General features: G+C 45.5%; 1 protein-coding gene across 3 annotated transcripts in view; it reads right to left on the reverse strand.

Annotated features, from left to right (window-relative positions):
* SMAP1 (small ArfGAP 1) overlaps positions 1–8,362 on the reverse strand; it is a 150,558-nt gene extending 142,196 nt beyond the window's left edge. For all 3 annotated transcript variants that reach the window (XR_014326791.1, XM_082855788.1, XM_082855787.1), the window contains exon 1: positions 8,088–8,362. Coding sequence is in view for 2 of the 3 variants with exons in the window: in XM_082855788.1 (XP_082711914.1) it covers positions 8,088–8,205 (118 nt within the window). In the remaining variant the exon portion in view is untranslated. The remainder of the gene's footprint in view (positions 1–8,087) is intronic.
* Between the last annotated feature and the right edge of the window lie 14,129 nt (positions 8,363–22,491).

The following is a 22,491-nucleotide window of genomic DNA, read 5'->3' on the forward strand; positions in this document are numbered from 1 at the left end:
GAAAAAGTCCAGACTAAACCACAATTTTTTATAGATTTTCTTATATTGGAAGATAAAGCTATCCTAAATACGATCTGCTACACAATTTAAAAAATTCCTTTTATTTTCTTTTTAAGTTTGAGTTCAAGATGATCATTGGTCCTTGAAATGCACTCTTTACAAAAGATCAACGGCAGACATCTGAAGGTCTGTCATCAATCACTCTTAGAAGCAATCACTTGGATCTCTTATAAAACGAAGACCAAAAGCTGTTGGGGAGAGGAGGATGTCGAAGAGAATAGAAGATTACTAGAAAGCTTATAATTCTCTCCCCTCTGGACCCTCAGAGTCCTCACGTTTACCACTCAAAATACATGTGAACAAGAAATAGCACATATTTCCAACAGCACCTCATCTAAAGCTCTGTTTTAAGTAAAATATTTTCAAAAAAATCATTTCTATATGATACTATAGCTAAATGCCATTCAGAGTTAACAAAACTCCACCTAACACCTTAGGCAAAAAATAATGACATTGATAAATGTACACAAGTAATTGAAAATGTAATATACCTATAGGTTTTTTCTTTAAAATGATGAATGAAAGCATGTCTTGGCTTTAGTAATTGACTGGAAGAGGGGGTATTTCTTTGATTTTACTCTATTCCAAGAAAGCATTAAAATGAAAACGTTCCACACAATAGGACCTCTCAACCAGTGAGGAATATTCCTGTTAGTTACATGATATGCCTTGAAATAATTAAAACTAATAACCAAGTAAATTTGCTCAGCAAGACCTAAGTCATCAGTGAAAAGTTTTTAAACAGTATAAAGGTTTGATCATGATCCAAAGTTCAATAAGACCCCAAACTATTTCATGCCCTCAATAATAATTATATACCCTCAATAATATAATTTTTTTTAATTAACAATAATAGTAAATACTGACATAGAAGTGACCACAGGTAGGGAATTCAGGAAATAACACAGACCATGAGGGAGATGAAATAAAACTTTGCAGTAAGGCTTAACAAGGACAGGTTCACCAAGCAAGTTAGAGGCAAAGCTTGTTAAGACTCACACCTGGCTTTACTAAACACTGTCCACATTTGCATACATTTGGCAATAATCTCTCTGAGAAATACGTTAAGTCAGCTTGAAGGTGGTAATCTCTTCCCCAAAATAACCTCTTCTATCAAGAATTTCAACTACAAAAGCATATGTTTTCTTTCAAGCAGGGAACATGCAGTTAACAACATACACTCTGGAGCTAGATCTCCTGGGTTCAAAATCTTGACTCTGCAGTCCAGATTCCCACCTCTATCTCATCCCAGTAAAGTCGGAATTCCCCCTAACGCTCACACCTGCTCCTCTGGGCTGCACCCCCAGGCTGGGCTCTAGACCAAACTGAGATAAGCTGAGACGCTGACATGGTCTCTTAACATACTGGAGGAAAATACACACTATCAACTATGTTGGGAGGTTCCCAAGACCACCCTCAGGTTTGGTAATTCACTAAGAGGACTCACAAGATTCTACATACAGTTGTATTCATGGCTGTGATTTATTACAGCAGAAGGCCACCAAGCGTGCTGGCAAAAGGAAAAGGTACAAGGAGCGAAGTCGCGGAGAAATCGGGCACAGACGCGCAGGTGTCCCCTTCCAGTGGAGCTGCACTGAATATGCTTCTCAGCAATTAGTTCTCACAACAGGTGTGAAGTGTCACCAACCAGGGAAGCTCACTAGAGACTCCATGCCCAGGGATTTTGCCCAGGGGCTTGCCTACCACACATGCCATTTCCAGACTCCCAAAAGGAAGGCAGGTGTTCAGCATAAACCACACTATTTGTATGAAGAGTTTAGCCACAGTGACTGGCTTATCACTTATGGTGGTGAGACCCTTCCCAAATCCAACCCCCCCCACCCCCCGGCCCGATGCCAGCCTTGCAATCAGTCCTGCTTCCAACAGACCAACAGATCCTTTAAAATGGACCTCATCTACCTGCTCTTTGATTCATTCCCAGCTCCTAGAAAAGTGCTTGAAATATATGGTAGCCACCAAAAAAATTTTAATGAAAAAATTCCTGGGACTTCCCTGGCAGTCCAGTGATTAGGACTCCATGCTTCCACTGCAGGGGGCACGGGTTTGATCCTTGTTCGGGGAACTAAGACCCCACATGCTACACGGTGCAGCCAAAAAAAAAAAAAAAACCTTCCTGGCTCTACCACTTCCGAGCTGTATGACCTTGGGAAAGTTACTTAAGTTCTGTGTGCCTCAGTTTCCTCACTTGTAAGACAGAATAATATTACCTACCTCAAAAGATTGTTTTGAGGATTTATTATACATGTTAATTAATACGTGTAAAACATATGATTACACCAGTGCCTGGCAAGAAGGAAGCACTATATAATTTATTTGTATATATGTAATATTATTTGTTTTTATTTGAACTTCCAACTTTACAGTTTTACCTTCTCCAAGTCACAGTGAGTTCTCCCCATATTAAATTTTTAATGAACCTATAATCTACAAATAGATTAGTATTTAACTGATCATTGTTTCATATCTATTGAGATCCCTAACTACTTTGTGTGCCACATGCAAAACTTTTTAGCACGCTTGACAGTACCTGACATGATGCTTAATCTTTGCAGTGACCAGAAAATACTGACTTACCAACAAAATTTAAGTCTGTTAAATCAACTCTTTAAAGTGGTCAGAATGTAAGGCAGGCAACACTTTCGATAATAACTACAAATTAAACAAAATGGCCTCCAAGTTTCTTTGATCTTCTCCTATTGAGAAATGGAGAGAAAAATGAGTTGATTCTATCCAGGGAAAACACTAGCAGTAGCAGCAGCAGCAGGAGGAAAAGGCTTGAGTTTATAATTTGTCAATATATAATTACAATATCACATATCTGACTTTGCCTTATAGAAAGCATGGGTTCAAGTCTGTACAGGTCAGTAAGGGCAATATACGTATCTTGTACAGCAAGAATTAAGGAGATGTAAATTTACTTAATTAATGAAATCAAGTAGTGAAAGAACATTTTAATCTTTAAAAAAGAAAAAGACAAAGAAGTAGTATTGGGAGGAGAAAAGCAGGGGACCACATGCAGCCAAAGTTATAAACTGATGAGTCAGAGAGACCCGTGGTTTCCATCGCAGCTCCAACACCAGAACTCTGCACATAATCATCAGGGAAAACCTCAGGATCCACAGAATTATACGAACAGACCCGTAAGACTGAAGTTTAGCATTCTGGGGGAACTTTTAGATTGGCAGGTCTCTTTAGATGAATTATAATCACAGACTTCTGTTTACATGAATTTATCCTACAAGCATCAACATCATCATAAACACCTCAAGGTGAACTTTACTTTTTAATAAGAATTACTTTTTTTTTTTTTTTTTTTTTTTTTTTTGCGGTACGCGGGCCTCTCACTGTCGTGGCCTCTCCCGTTGCTCAGCACAGCCTCCGGACGCACAGGCTCAGCGGCCATGGCTCATGGGCCCAGCCGCTCCGCGGCATGTGGGATCTTCCCAGACCGGGGCACGAACCCGTGTCCCCTGCATCGGCAGGCGGACTCTCAACCACTGCGCCACCAGGGAAGCCCGAGAATTGCTTTAAAAGAGGTTTATATAAGAACTCTTAAGTATCAAACACTTAATGAAAAATGTTCCCCGTCCTCAGCTACCCACAGTGGACTCTAGGACTGGGCCTCACAATCTCCATTTCACGTTTCTAATTTGTGAAGAGGCTAGAAAGCTAAAAGGTCCCTTGAAGGCAAGGGACTGGATATCAGTGAGGTCGGCCAGTGGTCTGCACGTGGAAGGCACAAGCGCAGCAGAGGCCATCTTTCTACAGTCAGGGCAACCGACAAAAACATCTAACAGATACTGGCTGCAGCAGCCTCAGTCCTGGTTCTCTGATCAGTTCGGGGGGGGGAGAAGCAGCAGGGCAGTGGAGTGGTGGCAGGGGCAACAGCGTGTGCCCTTGAAACCAGAAGTCCAGTAGTGGCTCCCTGACTTTTGTTCCTCCAGCCCTTTCAACGATGCCATGAGCGGCCTATTCCTTAACAGAAATTATATGACAGCTACGGTGGTTCTGTTTCCTGCCCTGTGGTCTGACTTACGGTACATTCACATTAAGAGAGTTCAGGTCCTCTTACACTCTTGCCGGGACCACTGTTACAACCAGGTGACTTGCCAGCCAACTCTCACCACTCCAGCTCTTCCTCTGACCTGCCACCACCAAAGCTGAGCACACTTAAAAACACTTTACCTAAAAAAGGGTTGTACGGAAACCTCTCATGTTGTTTTATATACCTGACTGTGCCCTTTAATTCCTTCTCCACCTGGTAGATGAAGTCCCACCCACGTTCAGAGCCACATCAAAGGAGACTGCTTCTGGGAGTCTTTCCCAACGGGTTGGTCTTCATGCCCAAATGTGCACTCACGTCCGCACACCTGCCGCCTGCCCTCAGCTCCGTGCTCATTCACATCCACTCTTTCAAATGATATTTGCTGAGTCGCATGAACTACTATATGTCACCCACTGTGCCAAGGGCTGGGCCTACAAGGCAAAACAAGACAGACGAGGTCTCTTCCCTCTTAAGCTATAACCCAACCCCTCATTTCCCAATAACTACCCAAATAATGTTTAATTACAATTGTGGTAAGTGTAATAAAGGAGTCAGGGTGCGTCTCACATGTATAAGCGGAAGCCTCGCCTAACCTGGGAAGATCAAGGAGAATCCTTTCCCTTAAAGAGACACTTAAGCAGAAACTGGAAGATAGGTAAACTGACCAGGTAAAAACTTGTTAGAGAGCTTCCGAGGCAGAAGAAACATCATGTGCAAAGGCCCTGACACAGCATTCTAGGAGTTGTGAAGACAACCAAGGCACAAAAGTCAGGGTGCAAGGAGAAGAGCAGCCCAAGGTAAGTGGCGAGGGCGGCACTCCTCACAACCACTATTCTAACACTGGGCACACTGGTTTGGAATTATTCATGCGCAAAAATGCAGCCCCTACTAAACAAGCTCCTTCAGGTCTTAGGAACATGTTCAGTCCTCTAATCCAATACAGCGCGCAGCAGTGTGTCCTCAAGTCAAGATGTCTGGAGTGAAGAAATGAGTGGGTGATCTGGGCCAAGAGCTTAACCTCTCCACCAGGCAGTCTCTAGTGTTCAAACACCTTCTGCTTCTGACCCCCCAAAACTTAGACACATTTTCATGCCAACCCGTAAGTGCTCAGAATCAAAGCTAGCATTAACCACAAACGAAACTTTAAACGCTGAAAAGTAAACTTTTAAGTTGGCAAGGGTCTGGTTCCAAATCCTCACGGCTCCGTGAAGCGCCACCAACCGTCAAGCAACAGAACTGCTTTCAAACTCCCACGGAGCCCCAAAGGAGGCCAGGGAGAGGAAGGGCAGTACCATCTACCTGTCCTATTCTCCAGTCTCTCAACAGATTTGCTACGAGTAGGACCAAGAGCAGGAAACTGGCACCTATGCCATCCTTTTCTCCTTCCTTACCTCCCAAATACTATCAAATGGGGAAGCACACACTGGTGACTCAGTAAGAAAATTCCACAACCCAAATGACAGACTTCTGCTGGTTAGTAAAAGGCAACAGAATAGGGCGATCTCTAGCCCTAAACTTTAGCTCTGGTACAAAGAGCAGTGGAGGAAGCATTCTTTTTAAGAAAGAAAATTGAATTAACTGGGAAGTAGCTTCAAAGTATATGAAAAGCTTGATATAGTTTCTTAGGCAGTGAGGAGAACATCAATTCATATATACAATATGGAACTGCTTTACAATAACTGAGCTGTAAAATAAGACCTTTAGCATGTCTTTTAAGAGTACATATATGGGCTTCCCTGGTGGCGCAGTGGTTGAGAGTCCGCCTGCCAATGCAGGGGACGTGGGTTCGTGCCCCAGTCTGGGAAGATCCCACATGCCGCGGAGCAGCTGGGCCCGTGAGCCGTGGCCGCTGAGCCTGCGCGTCCGGAGCCTGTGCTCCGCAACGGGAGAGGCCATAACGGTGAGAGGCCCGCGTACCGCAAAAACAAAAAAAAACCAATAGTACATATAATCAGAATTCCACTACCTACATGTACTGTGTTACCTGGCATATATAGTAATGGATCCAAAATCATGTAATAAGCCAAGAATTCCACTAAGAGAGCTCCCTAATGGAGCTGGATCACACCAAAGACTCAAAAACTTTACAAAATATATTTACTCATAGCAACTGCCCAATCATGTCATTTTTTTCAATTATGACAACTATGAAATCAAGTCTCAAATCAACAAGTAGTTTGAACCGTAATTTGTTTTCCCCTGAAGGATCAAGATAAAACAGTGAAATAATTTAGATCATTTTAAAACTATTCTAGATTTATCAGCAACAGGAAAAAGTGGTGACCTTTCTAAATCATGACTGTGGTGGTCACGCCTTTCACAGCACATCTTTGAGCACTTGGTACTACTCTCTTCTCTCCCACCTTCTCCACTTCTCAAACACAAACAAACCCACAAACAGAAGACCAAACAAAACTAAATAAAAAAGACATCTATTCAATACATATCTGCTGACCTCAGTGGCAATCCAACTAGTGAGCAAAACTAACGCTCCCTATGCCTCCGGTCAGAAGAAGTAACGTTTTGGTCCTAATTTGAGAAGTACCTGATTCTCCTTCTCCCACCCCAAAAAGAGTAAATGGAAATGTCAATATGTGGTAAATAATGGCTTTTTTTAAACCTATAAATTATTTTAGGAAGCATTAGTGAAAATCTGATTTTACAAAATACCTTTTGGCGGAAAGAAACTCGAACAAAAATTATTTTTGAATGATTTCTATACATAAAGGAAAGTAACTGCTGAAACTTATTCAACTTTTAATGAAGAGATGTAATGCTTACTAGCATCTCTATCTAACTATGCTACTTATTACTCAAAATGCATACTATAAAACCTCAGCTCCTTCCTTTTTCGGGCCTTTCAAAGGCCCATTTTCCAGGGTTTTACTAGTGCAGTGGTAAGTGAGCAACTGAGCCTCAGTACCGAACAGTATTCCCCGAAAACCACACACATAATCAATATCAGGTAAACAAATATTAGTGCAATAGTCAGGCGTTTCCAACTCATCACCTGAAAGGTAAATATAAGGTTGGTCCAATCGACCTACTATGATATTGAAAAGTGCTCATCAAATGGTCCAGTTGCAGTCTGGCCACGGGACCTCCCAGTAGCCCAGGAGCTGTAGTAGAGGAACCTGCCGATGCTGTGTGGCTGTTTCATCAAACATTACCTGCCCACTGAGACGTGACTTGTTTGTACACTATCGAGGAAGAACAGGAAAGCTTCAGGAAAGGTCTAGGCCAAACAGTGCAGAAATCTTAAATGACGTTCCCAAAGGCTGACTGCTGCTCTGGAGAACCCCCGATCTATCACCAAACCAACCAAACCTACATATAAGCAAGATTTTACTGCCAAGCCGTAGGACAGGTTTGTTTTTAAAAAACTCCGAAACATTTTTCCCGTGAGATTACTTATAAGACATTAAATATACATCACATCTCCAAAGCCAAAACATACAGGCTAAAAATAGCGCCTCTATTTCAAAGGCTGAGGCAAAAGCCCTCCAACTGAACAAACTAAAATTAGGTTCTTCTCGTCTCTGGATCTTGAAACTGCACCTTCAACGTTTAAGGGGCATACAAACCAGTGTCCACATATATACTCCCCCCAGCTAGGTGGTCGGAGAGAATCGAATTAAAGGCTTCAGGAACAGAAGCCCAGCGTCCAAGAGACTCACATAATGAAATTCCTCCTGGTTCCGGCTAAAAGCCAGACTAGAACACACTACGGATGAATTCCGACCCTCATCGCCCGCCCAGGCTGCCGTACTCGGTGCGCTCCGACCACCGCACCGTCAGCCCTGCCCCGGGCGCCCAGCGCCGCAGCCCGAGCGCAGGACGCGGCCCGCCCGGCGGCCCCACCCGCGGAGGCACCTGCCCGGCCGCCCGCTCCGGCCGTGCCCGGGACGCCGGGGCGTCGCTGAGGGGCCCCGACCCCGCCCCGAAGGCCACGCCGCGCTACCTTTAGCCTCGCAGTCGGCGCAGTACTTGTTGTCTTCCTCCCTCAGCAGCTTGGACAGGATGAGCTGGTGCTGCTCGTTCAGCTTCTGCGCCTTCTCCCGGCACGAGCGAGTCGCCATCGCGGCGGCTGGGCAGACGCGGGTGCGGGCCGCGCAGCTGGACACGCCGGGCGCCGCCGGGGCCGCGAGAACTCGGCCGTGAAGCGGCGGCGGCGGCTGAAACAGGAGGAGGGGCGGCAGCAGCGGCGACAGCGCCGACGTTAACCCGCCTCCTCACCCGGCCGGCTCCGCACCCACAGCCGAGCCGGCGAGGGAGAGGAGTCGGGGCCGAGGCTTCCGGGCGGCGCCGCCGGAAGGAAGGAACGGGCGCCGGCGCTCTGCGCATGCGCCGGGCCTCCCGGGAAACAGGCCAGACGGGTGCTTTCGTTCCGGGCCTGCGCCCACGTTGTTCCCGGAAGATGCGGCGCGCTGCCCGCGATGGGCTTCCCCGCTTTGCAGATACGGTTATCGCTGGGGGCCTCGGGTCCGACCCGCTAAAGGAAGACCTTTCCATGTGCTTCCTTGCCTCTGCTCTTGCGGCACGACATTGGAAAGGCAGAAATAATAAGTGATCGGGTGGATTCTTTCATGCATTCAACGTTTCTTCATGGGCACTTTGGAAACCGGCACCGGCCTAGAAGCTAGAGACCCGCATGGAATCAAATAGACAAAACCGCCTCTTACATTGTAGGGGATGTGACGTGTATTGAGGGCCAGCGTTGATTGATGATCATTCTGTGCCGCGAACTGTTAAGTCGTCTAATCCTTTTAACAGCCTTCTTGATAGTGTTTTCCTCGTGGTGCAGACGAGGACCGTGAGGCCCGGAGGAGTGAGGGCACGTGGCCAGGTTACGAGCTGCTGCTTGCAGGACCTGAGGTTCAGACCCAAGGCAGTAAGGCCTTCCTCCCACAAGGAGGGGAGGGAGCGTGGCCGTGGAACCAAGGGCCCTGGGCCGTGTCGCTTTAAGGAGAAGCTGGATCAACAGTGACCTTTAGTGCAAGAAGAAGAACACTAGGGAAAGAAGACACTCTTGATTGGAGCCCATAGCTGCCCAGTTCAGGCCCGTGGGATATGAACCCTGGGTGAGGGAAGGTGAAGGTTTTGGCGTGTTGTGGCTTATTAGCAATTTCTAACATGGGGCTTATGGGTCTTGCCTGTGGTGGGGCAGACGCTAAGAAAGGCCCTGGGCAGGAATCTGTGCATTATAGGGCCAATTCCTAGCCCAGGCCCTGCAGAAAGGTGACACCACCTCCCCCCACCCCGCCCCAGTGCTCACCTAGCCCCATTTCTGGCACAGAAAAATGTTTGTGGAATTACATTGAACGGTGATGGCAGTGCGGATGCTGAGTAAATGAGCAAATTACAGCTTAAACTGCATGGCTCTAACAAATAGTAACTAGGAGGACATCAGAGTGAGTGCCAATAAACAGAAAAACACTCATGTGGGAGGTGGAAGTTAGGAGCCATGTCTTGAAGGCTGGCCTGATTTAGAAGGGAGCCAGGGAGGGAGATTCTGTGCAAGACCAGCAGACGCAGAAACACGAAGACTTCAAGTAGCTTGGAAAACAGATGCGAGGACAGGGTGCTACTTAGGATAAGTGAGAGACGAGGCCGGCTAAGTCAGGTGCAGCAGGATTGAAGGAGGCTTACCACAGCAGACAAAGCAATCTGGCCTCGATGCAGTTCACAATAGAAGACCTATAAATTCTTCAACTAGGAGAGTAGCATGGAGGAAAAGGGGGGAGGGTGTTTTGGGAAAGTCATTCCAGCAGTAACCAGTTAACAAACATTATTTTTTAGTGTCTTTTCCCCCAGAAAATTCCCCCACTGCAAGGATTCAGACAAGAAAGAAGAAAAAAAAGACAGGCTTACCACCAAGAAATGATCTACATGATGGATTGAAGGGGTACAGAAATGTCTAATAGAAATATGATGCATGCCACATATGTACTTTCAAATATTCTAGTAGCCACTTTAAAGATAGAAAGAGGAACAGGTGACATTAACTTTAATAGTACATTTTATTTATTCCAGTGTATCCAAAATACTATCATTTCAACATGTGAGTGATTTAAAAAATTATTAGTGAGATATTTTTACATTCTCTTTTTCATATTGTCTTCAAAATCCAGTGTGTATTCTACACTTACAGCTCCTTTCAACTTGGACTAGCTGTACTTCAGGGGTTCAGTGGCCACATGTGGCTGGTGGCTATATGATTGAACAGCCCTGCTCTAGCTGGTGAGCCCAGAGGCATGAAAAATCTAACTTCAGGTTGATTGCCTTTTACAGATGTAGTAAGAACAGAAAAGAAAAGAAGAGACTGGTACCAAAAACAACTTTGCGTTCACATATCAACATTTATTAAACAACTTTTATTCAGTTCTCTGACCATCAGATGCTTACAGTCTATCTAGGGTGAGAGACAAACATGTGAATAGAAGAATGAAGAGCCACATTGTAGTCTGCAGCAAATCTAAAGTGCCCTGGGAGCCAAAGGAGCAGAACAGCAGTAGAGGAATTGGAAGAATTGGGGAAGGCTTCGCCAAGTACGTGATGCTTAAACTTGGTTTTAACAGATATAGGAAGTTTTCAAGTGAATAGGGGTAGAGAGGAGGAAAGGGGACAGTTCGAAACAAAATATATATGGAAAGTGCACCGTCTGTGCTGGAAGCAGTGGGCCTGGGAGGGACAGGAACCTAGCATGTGAATGCACGAAACGAATCAAGGTGAAGATGGGCCAGGAGGTTAAGAGCTTTGTAGCCAAACAACATAGTTGGAATTTTTCCCTCTGGGCTTACAGAGCCTCCGGAAGCATTTACACTGAGACCTGACTAGCTTTGTTTTCTGTAAGGACAGTGGCAAGCTAGAGAACGTGGATGGGGGAAAATGTTATCAGGACAACAGATTACAGACCGGGTTGCAAAAACAGTCCAAAGAAGATATGCTGAGCCTATTTTAAGTAGCATAGAGTTTGGGAGAGACAGAATAAAATGTTGCTTCAAAATTAGAAGCATCAAGATTTGGCACGTGTTTGTAGGGGTCGAGAGGAAGCAGGTGAGAAAAACACTGAGGTTTCTAAGTCGGGAGACAGGTACACACGGTAGTGCCGTTAAGCCAGCTCAAAATAGAAGGGACGGCACAGATTTGGGGTCGGAGGAGAAAAGTTATTTGCTTGAGGCTGTGTTCAGTTTAAGGTGTCCCTAGGTCTAATGGGACTCCGCATACTACTTCTAGAGCTCTGTCTAAAGAGAAGCTGGCGCTGGTCATTGGGTGTCATCTGTACTTAAATGGTAGTAGGAGCCATAGGGTAGGTGAGATTCCTTGGGAGAAAGAGTGTAGACAAAAGAGTCCCGGGACTTCCCTTGTGGCGCAGTGTTTAAGAATCTACCTGCCAGGGCTTCCCTGGTGGCGCAGTGGTTGAGAGTCCGCCTGCCAATGCAGGGGACGTGGGTTCGAGCCCTGGCCCAGGAGGATCCCACATGCCACGGAGCAACTAAGCACATGTGCCACAACTGCTGAGCCTGCGCTCTGGAGCCCGTGAGCCACAACTACTGAGCCCGTGTGCCACAACTACTGAAGCCCGCACGCCTAGAGCCCATGCTCCTCAACAGGGGAAGCCACTGCAATGAGAAGCCTGTGCACCACAACGAAGAGTGGCTCCCGCTCGCCGCAACTAGAGAAAGCCCGCGCGCAGCAACGAAGACCCAATGCAGCCAAAAATAAATAAATAAATAAAATTTATAAAAAAAAAAGAAAAAAGAATCTACCTGCCAATGCAGGGGACACAGGTTCGATCCCTACTCCAGGAAGATCCCACATGCCGCGGAGTAAGTAAGCCTGTGCGCCACAACTACTGAGCCTGCACTCTGGAGCCGCGAGCCACAACTACTGAGCCCACGTGCCACAACTACTGAAGCCCGCACGCCTAGAGCCCATGCTCTGCAACAAGAGAAGCCACCGCAATGAGAAGCCTGCGCACTGCAACAAAGAGTAGCCCCCGCTCGCTGCAACTGGAGAAAGCCCGTGTGCAGCAACGAAGACCCAACACAGCCAAAAATAAATTTTAAAATAATAATAATTTTATTTTTAAAAAAATGAGTCCCAAGGACAAAACGCTGGGGATGGCCAGCTAAATGAGTGGACAGAGAACGGTGAACCGTTGAAGAGAGAGGTGAAGTGCGGCCAGGAGGAGAACCAGAGGCCATGGGAGGAGGGGTTTCTGAGAAGTAAGGGTGCACACGAATGCCAGCTGCTCCGAAAAAGTCACTTATTTCAGTTTCAGGCAACACACACAGCATGGAGTCGCAGGTCTGTAGCGTTCACTGTTTTCCTGCATAACTGGCCATTAGCCAGGAACAAGAGAAGACAAGTGGTCGGCTGAGGCTCCCCAGGGGGCTGTGACTGCCTGGTGTTTCAACAAACTGTTGAGGTAGGGATGGAGATGGTTAGAAGGGAAAAGAAAGGAGAAGAAGATGTAGGTTCATGGGTAGGAAGCAGTGCTAGCATGAACCGTGGAGGGTGCAGGAAGGGAGGTGTCCGAGCTGAGTGTGGGGGCAGCCGAGTGGCCACAGGCTCCTTGGGGCCAGAGGTGATCAGGCGTCCTTAGGAGATGGACGCTGACAGCCGGAGAAGACAGTGTCTATGACAGCTCTCAGGGAGGAACAGAACTGGTACTGATGGCGTCTAGGACGTCACGGTGTCTGTGGATGCTTGGTGGCTGGGGAGTGAGGTGAAGGTTTGTTTCTGCAGATTCTTAGAGAGGGGAGGTCCCTTTCAGCTCTAAAATTCTGTTTCCAGTTGGAGGAAAAAGATGCGGAACAATCTAGAGAGTCTGAACACAATGGAGCCAGTGTTCCACAGTAAAAGAGGGAAAGTGGCAGGGTGGGGAAGGAAATCTGGCTGGAGCGCCATGGGCGAGAGGGAGCCACGTGTGAGGTGCGGGTGGAGGGTCTGCTATGAGCCGTGAGGATGGGATGAGAGTAGTAAGAGCCACTGGGCACTGATAATCCCCACACCAACCGTGGCGGTAAATCCTAGCGTCTCACTATGCGTACTGGGAAGCATCAGCCAGGATGGGCGAATTCACGCCGAGCAATAAATAACCCCCAAATCCTAATGACTGCAAACAACATGGTGATGCCACGTGTGACTCGGGTTGGTGGGAACTGTGCTCCTCACTCAGGGACCAGACGACTCTGTCATCTTTCAGGGAAAAGGCAAGACGGCGACTGTCTTACAGGCTTCTCCCCAGGAATGACATGTCTGCTCCCACTCTCAACTCACTGGCCAGCGCAAGCACATGACCCCTCCTAATCTCAGGGGGACCAACAGTGCAAGCCTACCATGCACCTAGAAGGAAGAATGGGATTCTCACTGACCAGCCCAGAAAATGGGGCTCAGAGATGTTGAGTACTTTGTTGAAAGTTGCCTAGCTATTAAGCAGCATAACTGGCATGTGTGTTCCAGTCCTTTCTGGCATTAAGGCCCTGCCCTCTTCATAAGCTGTGCAACACACTCCCCTACCCACCCCCCAGGATGGAAACCAGTAGAACAAAGTTAGATCCAGCAACGATGAGAGTTAAAGAGAGGCCAAGTGTACTGAGGCCAGAGGAACACACACACACACACACACACACACACACACACACACGGCAATACATAAACACAACACAGACACCCACAAAGAGAGGAAAGACAACTTGGTGTATGGCAGAGAAAAGATACATGTATATATGTATACAAAATGAATATAGGGCAATAGAAATCAGAACCATAGTGGTCTGGGGAGGGAGCAGGGGTGGGGTGCACAGGTGGGAGTCTCTGGGGTGATGTAAATGTTTTGTATCTTAATCAGGGTGGTGGTGTAGGTAGTTATATACACAGGTGTTGTCAGCACTCATTCAACTATATCCCTAAGAGCTCTACATTTTATTATACATAATTTATGTCTCAATAGAAAAACTATTGAAAAAAGGGTATTGGGGGACTTTATACCATACGGAGCATAATTTGGTTTCATTTGTTCCCATTATTCTTGATTCTGTGCTGAGAATGTCCCCCTCTCCTTCCTTGAAACTCTGCTCTCAGCACTTCTACTCTGAGGAACTAGCACAAAGGTCCTACCCTGGCTCGTGGCCAGAGCTACAGACCTTGAAAGCCACTCCTGAGGGGCTCAGAGAATTTTCCAGGGTCTCTTTTCCATCACCCTCTTCAAACCTTCCATCTCCTCTGGAGCCCTAGCTTCCAGCCAATCAGCTCCCACCCAGAATTTACATCTCGGCCTGGCCACTTTGCACCGGGAGCTCCTCTGACTGTTTGCTCTGCTCGTTAGATGCCCAAACAACCTTTCTTTCTCTCCATGGTGCTGCCTCTCGGGCATCTCCCTGTTCCCCGACACCCCAGGTGCAGGTGTGGGCGAGCTGCCCTACCCCCTCGCCCAACCCAGACCCCCCAGACTCTGCAACCCAGCGGCCCTGGCTGGCTTCTCGGAAGAGGGACCCTCCGTGGACTTCAGGCCTCTCCCACCAGCTGCATTCTACATCTCCAAGTGCCCACTGAGCACGTCCCCTGGGAGAGCCTGACTGCGTGCAGAAATCCGTGTCTTCAAATTCGGGCCCTGCCTTCCGCCTCCCTGCCTCTGAACTGGCATCTCCATGAGCCCAGTCACCCGACTTCAGACCTCAGAGTCACCTTTGATCCATTCCAGGGAAAGGAAATGTCCAATGAATGACCTATGCACTTCATTTCTTTTTAAAAATGTCTCCCGTGATTCGGTTCATCAGCCCCTCGCACTCACATGGGCCTCTTTGTTTCCATTCTTTCCCTGACCCTAATTCACCCAAGGCCATTTTCTTAGACTCTGTAGACGTCACATCAAAGAGCAGGGTCATCAACTTTTCATCAGCTCCAGGCAGATAAAGTAGCCTGAAAGACCAAAAGTGCCCAAGGTACAGCAGGTATATTGAGCATCCTTTCTTCCACCCATCCATTCATTATTCACTCATTCCACAGAACTATTTTGAGCATCAACTATACGCTAGCCACTAGAGACATATCCCCGAGTAAAAAAGATATGCTTTCTCTTCTTAAGTACCTCACAGTCTAGTGGAGAGGACAGACAATAATCAAATAATGCCACAAATAATGCTATGAAGGAAAGGAGCATAGTGCCATGAGGGCATGAAAAAGGGAGATTTGGTCCCCGTCGTGGAAATCTCCAAGCAAAGAGAGAACTGAGCTGACAACTAAAAGGTTAACAGGCACACATTCACAGCAACATGGGTGGACCCAGAGGTGATCAGACTCAGCGAAGGAAGTCAGACAGAGAGAGACAAACACCATGCGGTGTCCCTTCCACGTGGAATCTAAAACAGGACACAAGTGAACTTATCTATGAAGCAGAAAACAGACTCACAGACTAGAGAACAGACTTGCGGTTGCCAAGGGGGAGGGGGTGGGGGAGGGAGGGCCTGGGAGTTTGGGGTGAGCGGATGTAAGCTAGTATCCACAGGATGCACAAACAGCAAGGTCCTGCTGCAGAGCACAGGGAACTCTATTCGACGCCCTGTGATAAACCACAATGGAAAGGAATATTTGAGAACAGAATGTATGCATGTATAACTGAGTCACTTTGCTGTGCAGCAGAAATCGGCGGATCATTGTAAATCCACTCTACTTGAATAAAATAAATTTTTAGAAAAGATTAATAGGCATAGACGGGTGTCTGTGTTGGGGAGGGGTTGGAAACACGTAACAGCCATTGTTCCGGGAAGTAACAAAAGACATGTGGAGAGTATGAGACCATGCGTGGCAGCATGGTGTCAGGCAAGGCTGGGGAACCAGCCAGGGAGCCTTGGGGGTGGTCGTGAAAGTGCAGGACTCAGGGCTCCGACCACGGGGGAGCAGAGCTGACTCACAAAGTGAGCCGTTGCTGTTCCCGACCCACCGCTGTGGTCTCCAAGGCCAGGCTTCCCCCGGGCTGCTGCCCTGGACAGAGAAGGGGAGGGCGCCACTGTGAGCGCCCTCACTCCACTCTGTCGGGGGGTTAGCTGCGCACCCCATCTTCCCTATCACCCTCCCCTTTACTCTTTTTTTTTTTTTTTTTTTTTTTTTTGCAGTACACGGGCCTCTCACTGCTGTGGCCTCTCCCGTTGCGGAGCACAGGCTCCGGATGCGCAGGCTCAGCGGCCATGGCTCACGGGCCCAGCCGCTCCGCGGCATGGGGGATCCTTCCGGACCGGGGCACGAACCCGTGTCCCCTGCATTGGCAGGCGGACTCTCAACCACTGCGCCACCAGGGAAGCCCCGTCCCCTTTACTCTTCACAGGCATTCTCCACAGTAAACATCTTTCACGTCTAATCCCATTTTAGCAGCTGCTTCTTGGAGAGCTCAGATTGACACAGCCTTTCTGGCCGCGACTGTCATTTCAGTCTTCATCCCAAGAGCTATAGGAAGTTATCGGAGTGTTTCAAACCCAGGACTGACGTGATCGGATTTATGTCTGAGAAGCAACCATTCCTGGCAGCAGGGGAGGGAGTAGACTGGAGGCACGGGGGCAGCAGTCAGCATCCTTGGCAGAGGTCTGGATGGGGTGGTGATGACTGGTGGTTACGCAGATGGTCAGCGGTGGGTGGACTGGAGAAGCATTGAGAAGGTGAAATCAACGAGACCTAGCGACGCACAACAGGCGCAGGAAGGGAGAAGGAGGGATCAGGAACGATCCTGAAGTGAGTACGTTCTGGAGATGTAACATGCAACAACGAGATTCTAGCTAAGGATACTGTGTTGTCTGTTTGGAATTTGCTAAGCGGGTAGAACTTAAATGCGATCAGCACAAAAACGAAAGAGAGGAAGAGAGAAATTGGGAACTCTGTGAGGCGATGGATAGGTTAATGAGATTATGGTGCGTATTTCACAATGTATACATATAGCAAATCATCTAGTTGGACCCGTAAATATATACAATTTTAAATTGTTAATTATATCTCAAAGCTGGGGAGAGGGGGAGAATGACTGAGATTTCTGCCTTGAGCAGCTAGATTCACGGTATTATCCTGAGGAACCTAGAACGATGCCGTCTTTCCCACCAAGGCCAGTCTAAAGGAGTTCTCACCCGGGATACGACTTGGGCTTCACTCTTGCCACGACCTCTGCCGGAGACTCCTCCCAGCCTTCTCTGTCTGGCTGATTTCACCCGTCTTTCAGGCTCTTTCCAGCTGTCACGTGTTCGTTCATTTTGGTCTCTCGGCCTGTAACACTCCCCCTCCCCCTCCTGCAGTCCTACAGCGACATCTAATCCTCACCTGGGTTTCCCCATGAAGCCTCCTTAGGTGGCTCCTGGCTTCATGGTGCTCAACCCTCAAAGGAAAGGCCTGCAAATGCATTTTGGTCCTAGCCTCTAACTTGAAACATTAAGGAAGGCACATCTGTGAAAACAAGAGGCCAGGGTTTCTGTGCTCTCTTGCCTCAGCCTGTAAAACCGTGTCCGATCATGTAGCGGAATGACACTGACGGCGATGGGCCCGATTTCCAGCAGCGATAAAGACTCGTGTCCCCACGCAGCAGCCACAAGGTAACGCCATGGTTGGGGAAAGTCGTTTGACAAGCCAGCCGCCAAACAAGTGCTTCTTGATAGGTGATTTTTAAAATAAGAATAGATACGCTCCCAATCAACTTACAGTACCAATTAGTCCCTTGTCAAATCTCATAAATGGCTAGTCGACCTCAGTTTCGAAAAGGCCAGCTCTTCTGTGGGAAACTCATGGCAAGAAAAAGACAAAAACAAGTTTACTCCACCAAGCTATTTTCACGCGGGCTCCTGGTGAGACAGCAGGCATTTCAGAGATGCACGCAACATAGAATTTTCTTCAGACCGATCTGAAGCTCTAATCAGAGCTTCAGCTCTGATTAACCTGTTGTTAAGCTGTGAACCTGTTAACAGCTCTAATCTAACCTGTTGTACAGTAAACGAATCCCAAATACGAGCAGGGCGTCTGCAAAGAGCTTTAACTCTTTCAAGTCTGCTGACCACAAAATAAATTTCCTGGAACAGCCAGTATGGTTAGACTGAGCTGAATAGAAAGAGAGAGAGAGAGAGAGAGACAGACAGAGACAGAGACAGAGACAGAGACAGAGACATTCCTAGTGAGAGTGGTCATTTGGGAAACTCTAAATGTGCTTCCAAATAACCTACTTACATTTAAATAGTTTGGAGGTGACAGAAACAGCTTATTATATCTGTCAGGGACCCTCTGATTAATTAATTCATCTATCATGCAATACCTGAATCTTTGCCTTTCTTCCCTGCTAAGAAATTCTCAGGCATTTCAATTGAGAGGCCGTATAACAGAAAATAAGTTCATAAAGGTAATTTCCTGTGAGGTTAGCCTTAGTGTTTTTTCACCTTCCAAGAATAATTTTTTTTTTTTACGCACAATGGTCTTAGTAACTAAGATTCAAATGGGTCAGTGGGTCACATTTTTCTGTGCTGGTTAAAAAGGGGGGAAGAGGAGCGACGGGCAGAGAAATGGAATATGATTAAATTTAGTTTAATTTTAGAAATATTTTAATTGCAATGCAATTTAATGAGGGATCTTCAGGTAGTTATATCAAATTACAAAACAAAGTTGAAAACAACCTAAATGCCCCACAACAGGTGAATGGACCAATCATGTGTGGCAGAGCAACACAAGGGTAAGCATGTAAATACTAAAATGATTTTTATGAAGAATTTATATAGCACCTAAATATATGACCACAATTGCATTCTAGTTCATTTGCTAGGGAATATCTGTAAGAAAACATACCAAAATGATAAGAGTCGTAAGCTTCGAAAGAAGGACCTCTGAGTAATCTTTTGCTCTGCGTGACAAAATTTTCAAAGTTTCAACAAAGAGCATATGCCAATTTTATAATTTGGAAAATTCTACTTTTACAAACAAAACTACATTTTTAAAATTCACATTTTATAGATCATTTACTAAAACTAAATGTAATGACTACAGTACCTAAAAGGCTTTACAGTCTACAGCACACTTTTACACTGATTCTCTGTCATCTACAGCAGATGAGATCCTAGCATACCACGGATTTCATATCGAGTCAAGCTAATTGTATTCCACTTTTTACAACATGATATGAAACCCAGCAAATGTTTTGGCAGAAATAGGATAATTCCCAAATGTAATTTTCTTTATGACTGGCCATAAAATGAATAGTATAGCTGTAGTAAAAACAAAACAAAACAAAACAAAAAACACCTTACAGAAATTATCATATTGAAAGTATTTTAAAGCCCTTGGACTTACTGATTCCCCACCTGACATTTTAAACCTTTAAAACTCTCCCTGGCGCCAACACTCAGAATCCACCCTGCTTCTATTCCCCCACGACCCCTATTTTCTTGCCTCTAACTTTTCAGAAGGAAAAAAAGAAACCAAGTACATGAGGCCTGGAGCCCCTCATCATCCCATCCTGATACCCAGGTTCAGCAACATGATTTGTAAGATTCAATACAAAATGAAAATGCAGGGCCCCTAATTTTAGAAAGCAAGGAAAGAAGTGCAGTTACAGGCACTAAAATATAAAGCTTTTTCCTTTAAAAATATTTTATGAATGACAATCTATATTAGGAGTAATAGTGACAGGTGAATAAAAGCATAAATTGCAAAAAATAATATCTTTGGTATCATAATTGTATATAATACGTGACAATATTTTATTAATGTGACATTCTAATCACAAGATTATCCCGGCTCACTTTTCTACAAGTGCATTTATTAGGCTGGCACAATTTTTACTTTCAGCAGCTTCATTTTCTTGTTTTGAATTTTCTTCTACTTATTTTTTATACAGCAGGTTCTTATTAGTCATCAATTTTATACACATCAGTGTATACATGTCAATCCCACTCACCCAATTCATCCCACCACCACCACCACCACCACCACCACCACCACCAACCCGCTGCTTTCCCCCCTTGGTGTCCATACGTTTCTTCTCTACGTCTGTGTCTCTGTTTCTGCCCTCAGCAGCTTCATATCCAATTGATATAATTGAAAGCAACATCAGTTGCTCTTTTCAAATGCAAGATGGCAAATAATTTTTGCTAATTCTTCATTTTGAGAAGGATCCTTCTGCTGATGCAACTATTAGCTCTTAAGAACATTTTAACAGATGGTCAATAGGCACATGAAAAGATGCTCAACGTCACTAATCATTAGAGAAATGCAAAGCAAAACTACAATGAGGCACCACCTCACACCAGTCAGAATGGCCATCATTAAAAAGTCTACAAACAACAAATGCTGGAGAGGGTGTGGAGATAGGGGAACCCTCTTGCACTGTTGGTGGGAAGGTAAGTTGATACAGCCACTATGGAGAACAGTATGGAGATTCCTCAGAAAACTAAAAACAGAATTACCATACGATCCAACAATCCCACTCCTGGGCATATAACCAGACAAAACTATAATTCAAAAAGATACATGCACCCCTATGTTCATAGCAGCACTATTCACAATAGCCAAGACATGGAAACAAGAAGATGTGGTACATACATACAACAGAATACTACTCAGCCTTAAAAAAGAATGAAATAATGCCATTTGCAGCAACATGGATGGACCTAGAGATTATCATACTAAGTGAAGTAAGTCAGAAAGAGAAAGACAAATACCATATGATATCACTTATATGTGGAATCTAAAATATGACACAAATAAACTTATCTACAAAACAGTAACAGACTCATGGACATAGAGAACAGACTTGTGGTTGGCAAGGGGGAGGGCGTTGGGGGAGGGATGGATTGGGAGGCTGGGGTGAGCAGATGTAAGCTTTTATATATAGAATGGATAGAAAACAAGGTCCTACTGTACAGCACAGGGAACTCTATTCAATACCCTGTGATAAACCGTAATGGAAAAGAATATAAAAAAAGAATGTGTGTGTGTGTGTGTGTGTGTGTGTATATATATATATATATATATATATATATATGACTGAATCACTTTGCTGTACAGCAGTAATTAACACAACATTGTAAATCAACTATACCTCAATTTAAAAAAGTATTTTATAAGCTATGACAACATTGAGATACATTTCTGACAAATTATTTTGAAATGTAAATTTTAGTACATCTAGAGCTGGTGATTCTTGTGGGACAATTTTTCTAAAAAGTTTTAACCCTGCATACAAATCAGCTCTGTGTTAAGTCTGAATTTAATCGTAAATGTATACCATGGAAATGTGCTTGGCAGTGCTGCAGTAGTTTCCAAATCCAGAAATTCTGAACTCTTAGAAATATTCTAATAACTCCCCAATATGCTTTAATGCAAATCAGTGGATTGCTGCTACCTGTCATGTCTGTGGGCTTGAACTTGAGTGTGCGCACATGGCCACCAGGCATACCTTCTCTGTTCATGTGCGTGCTTCACGGTCCTGCTGGACTCCACGCACGAGACGCAAGTTCAAAGAGAACATTATTAAGAATCTGACTAATGAGAACCTACGGTACAGCACAGGGAACTCTACTCAGTGCTCTGTGGTGACCTAAATGGGAAGGAAATCCAAAAAAAGAGGGGATACATATATACGTATGGCTGATTCACTTTGTTGTACAGCAGAAACTAACACAACATTGTAAAGCAACCGTACTCCAGTAAAAATTAATAATAAAAATAAATAAATCCATCAACGATGTGGTTTAATCTTCTGACTTTGGAAAAGCAAAAACTCTTCTCTATTCTCACTACAAATGGCTTTGAACTCAAAATTAAAAACCTGAATATTAATGATTCTTCCAAACATAAAAAAAGAAAAAAAATAAGAATGTGAATGTGGACAAGCCTAGGGCTCCTGGTGAGAGTGAGGCTGGCCACTGCAAAGTCGCAGGCCCCTGAAGCTGGCCGTACTCACACCTCCATGTCTACTGTCTGTCCAGCCTTCCTTCCTCTCTAATCCCAGCAGAAGCAACCTGTTTTCTGTCCAGCTCTTCTTCCTCTCTCCTGTTACTGAAAGACCTTCTCCATTAGGCATCTCCTTTCTCTCCAACACTTTTAAATTTAATATTTAAATTAAATTTAAATAAATTTAAGTATTTTAAATTTAAATATTGTTCTTTGCTGAGACCTAGATGCCTGTGAGCATGCTCAAATCTCCCCATCTCCAGAGCTCTGTGGAGAAATACATGCCCACATTTCTCCTTCTCTGCAGGTACCGGAACACTGGACCAAGATCGGTGTCTTGGTCCTCTGACCTTTGCCTTGATCTGCCATCAGATTTCTACACTCACAACTTCACCAAAGTTTGTTGCGACCAAGGCCACCAAATGCTTCTTGACTGCCATAAAAAAACCCTT

Source organism: Leucopleurus acutus, assembly GCF_964270905.1.
Source record: "Leucopleurus acutus genome assembly, chromosome: 15".
Classification (NCBI taxonomy): Eukaryota; Metazoa; Chordata; class Mammalia; order Artiodactyla; family Delphinidae; genus Leucopleurus; species Leucopleurus acutus.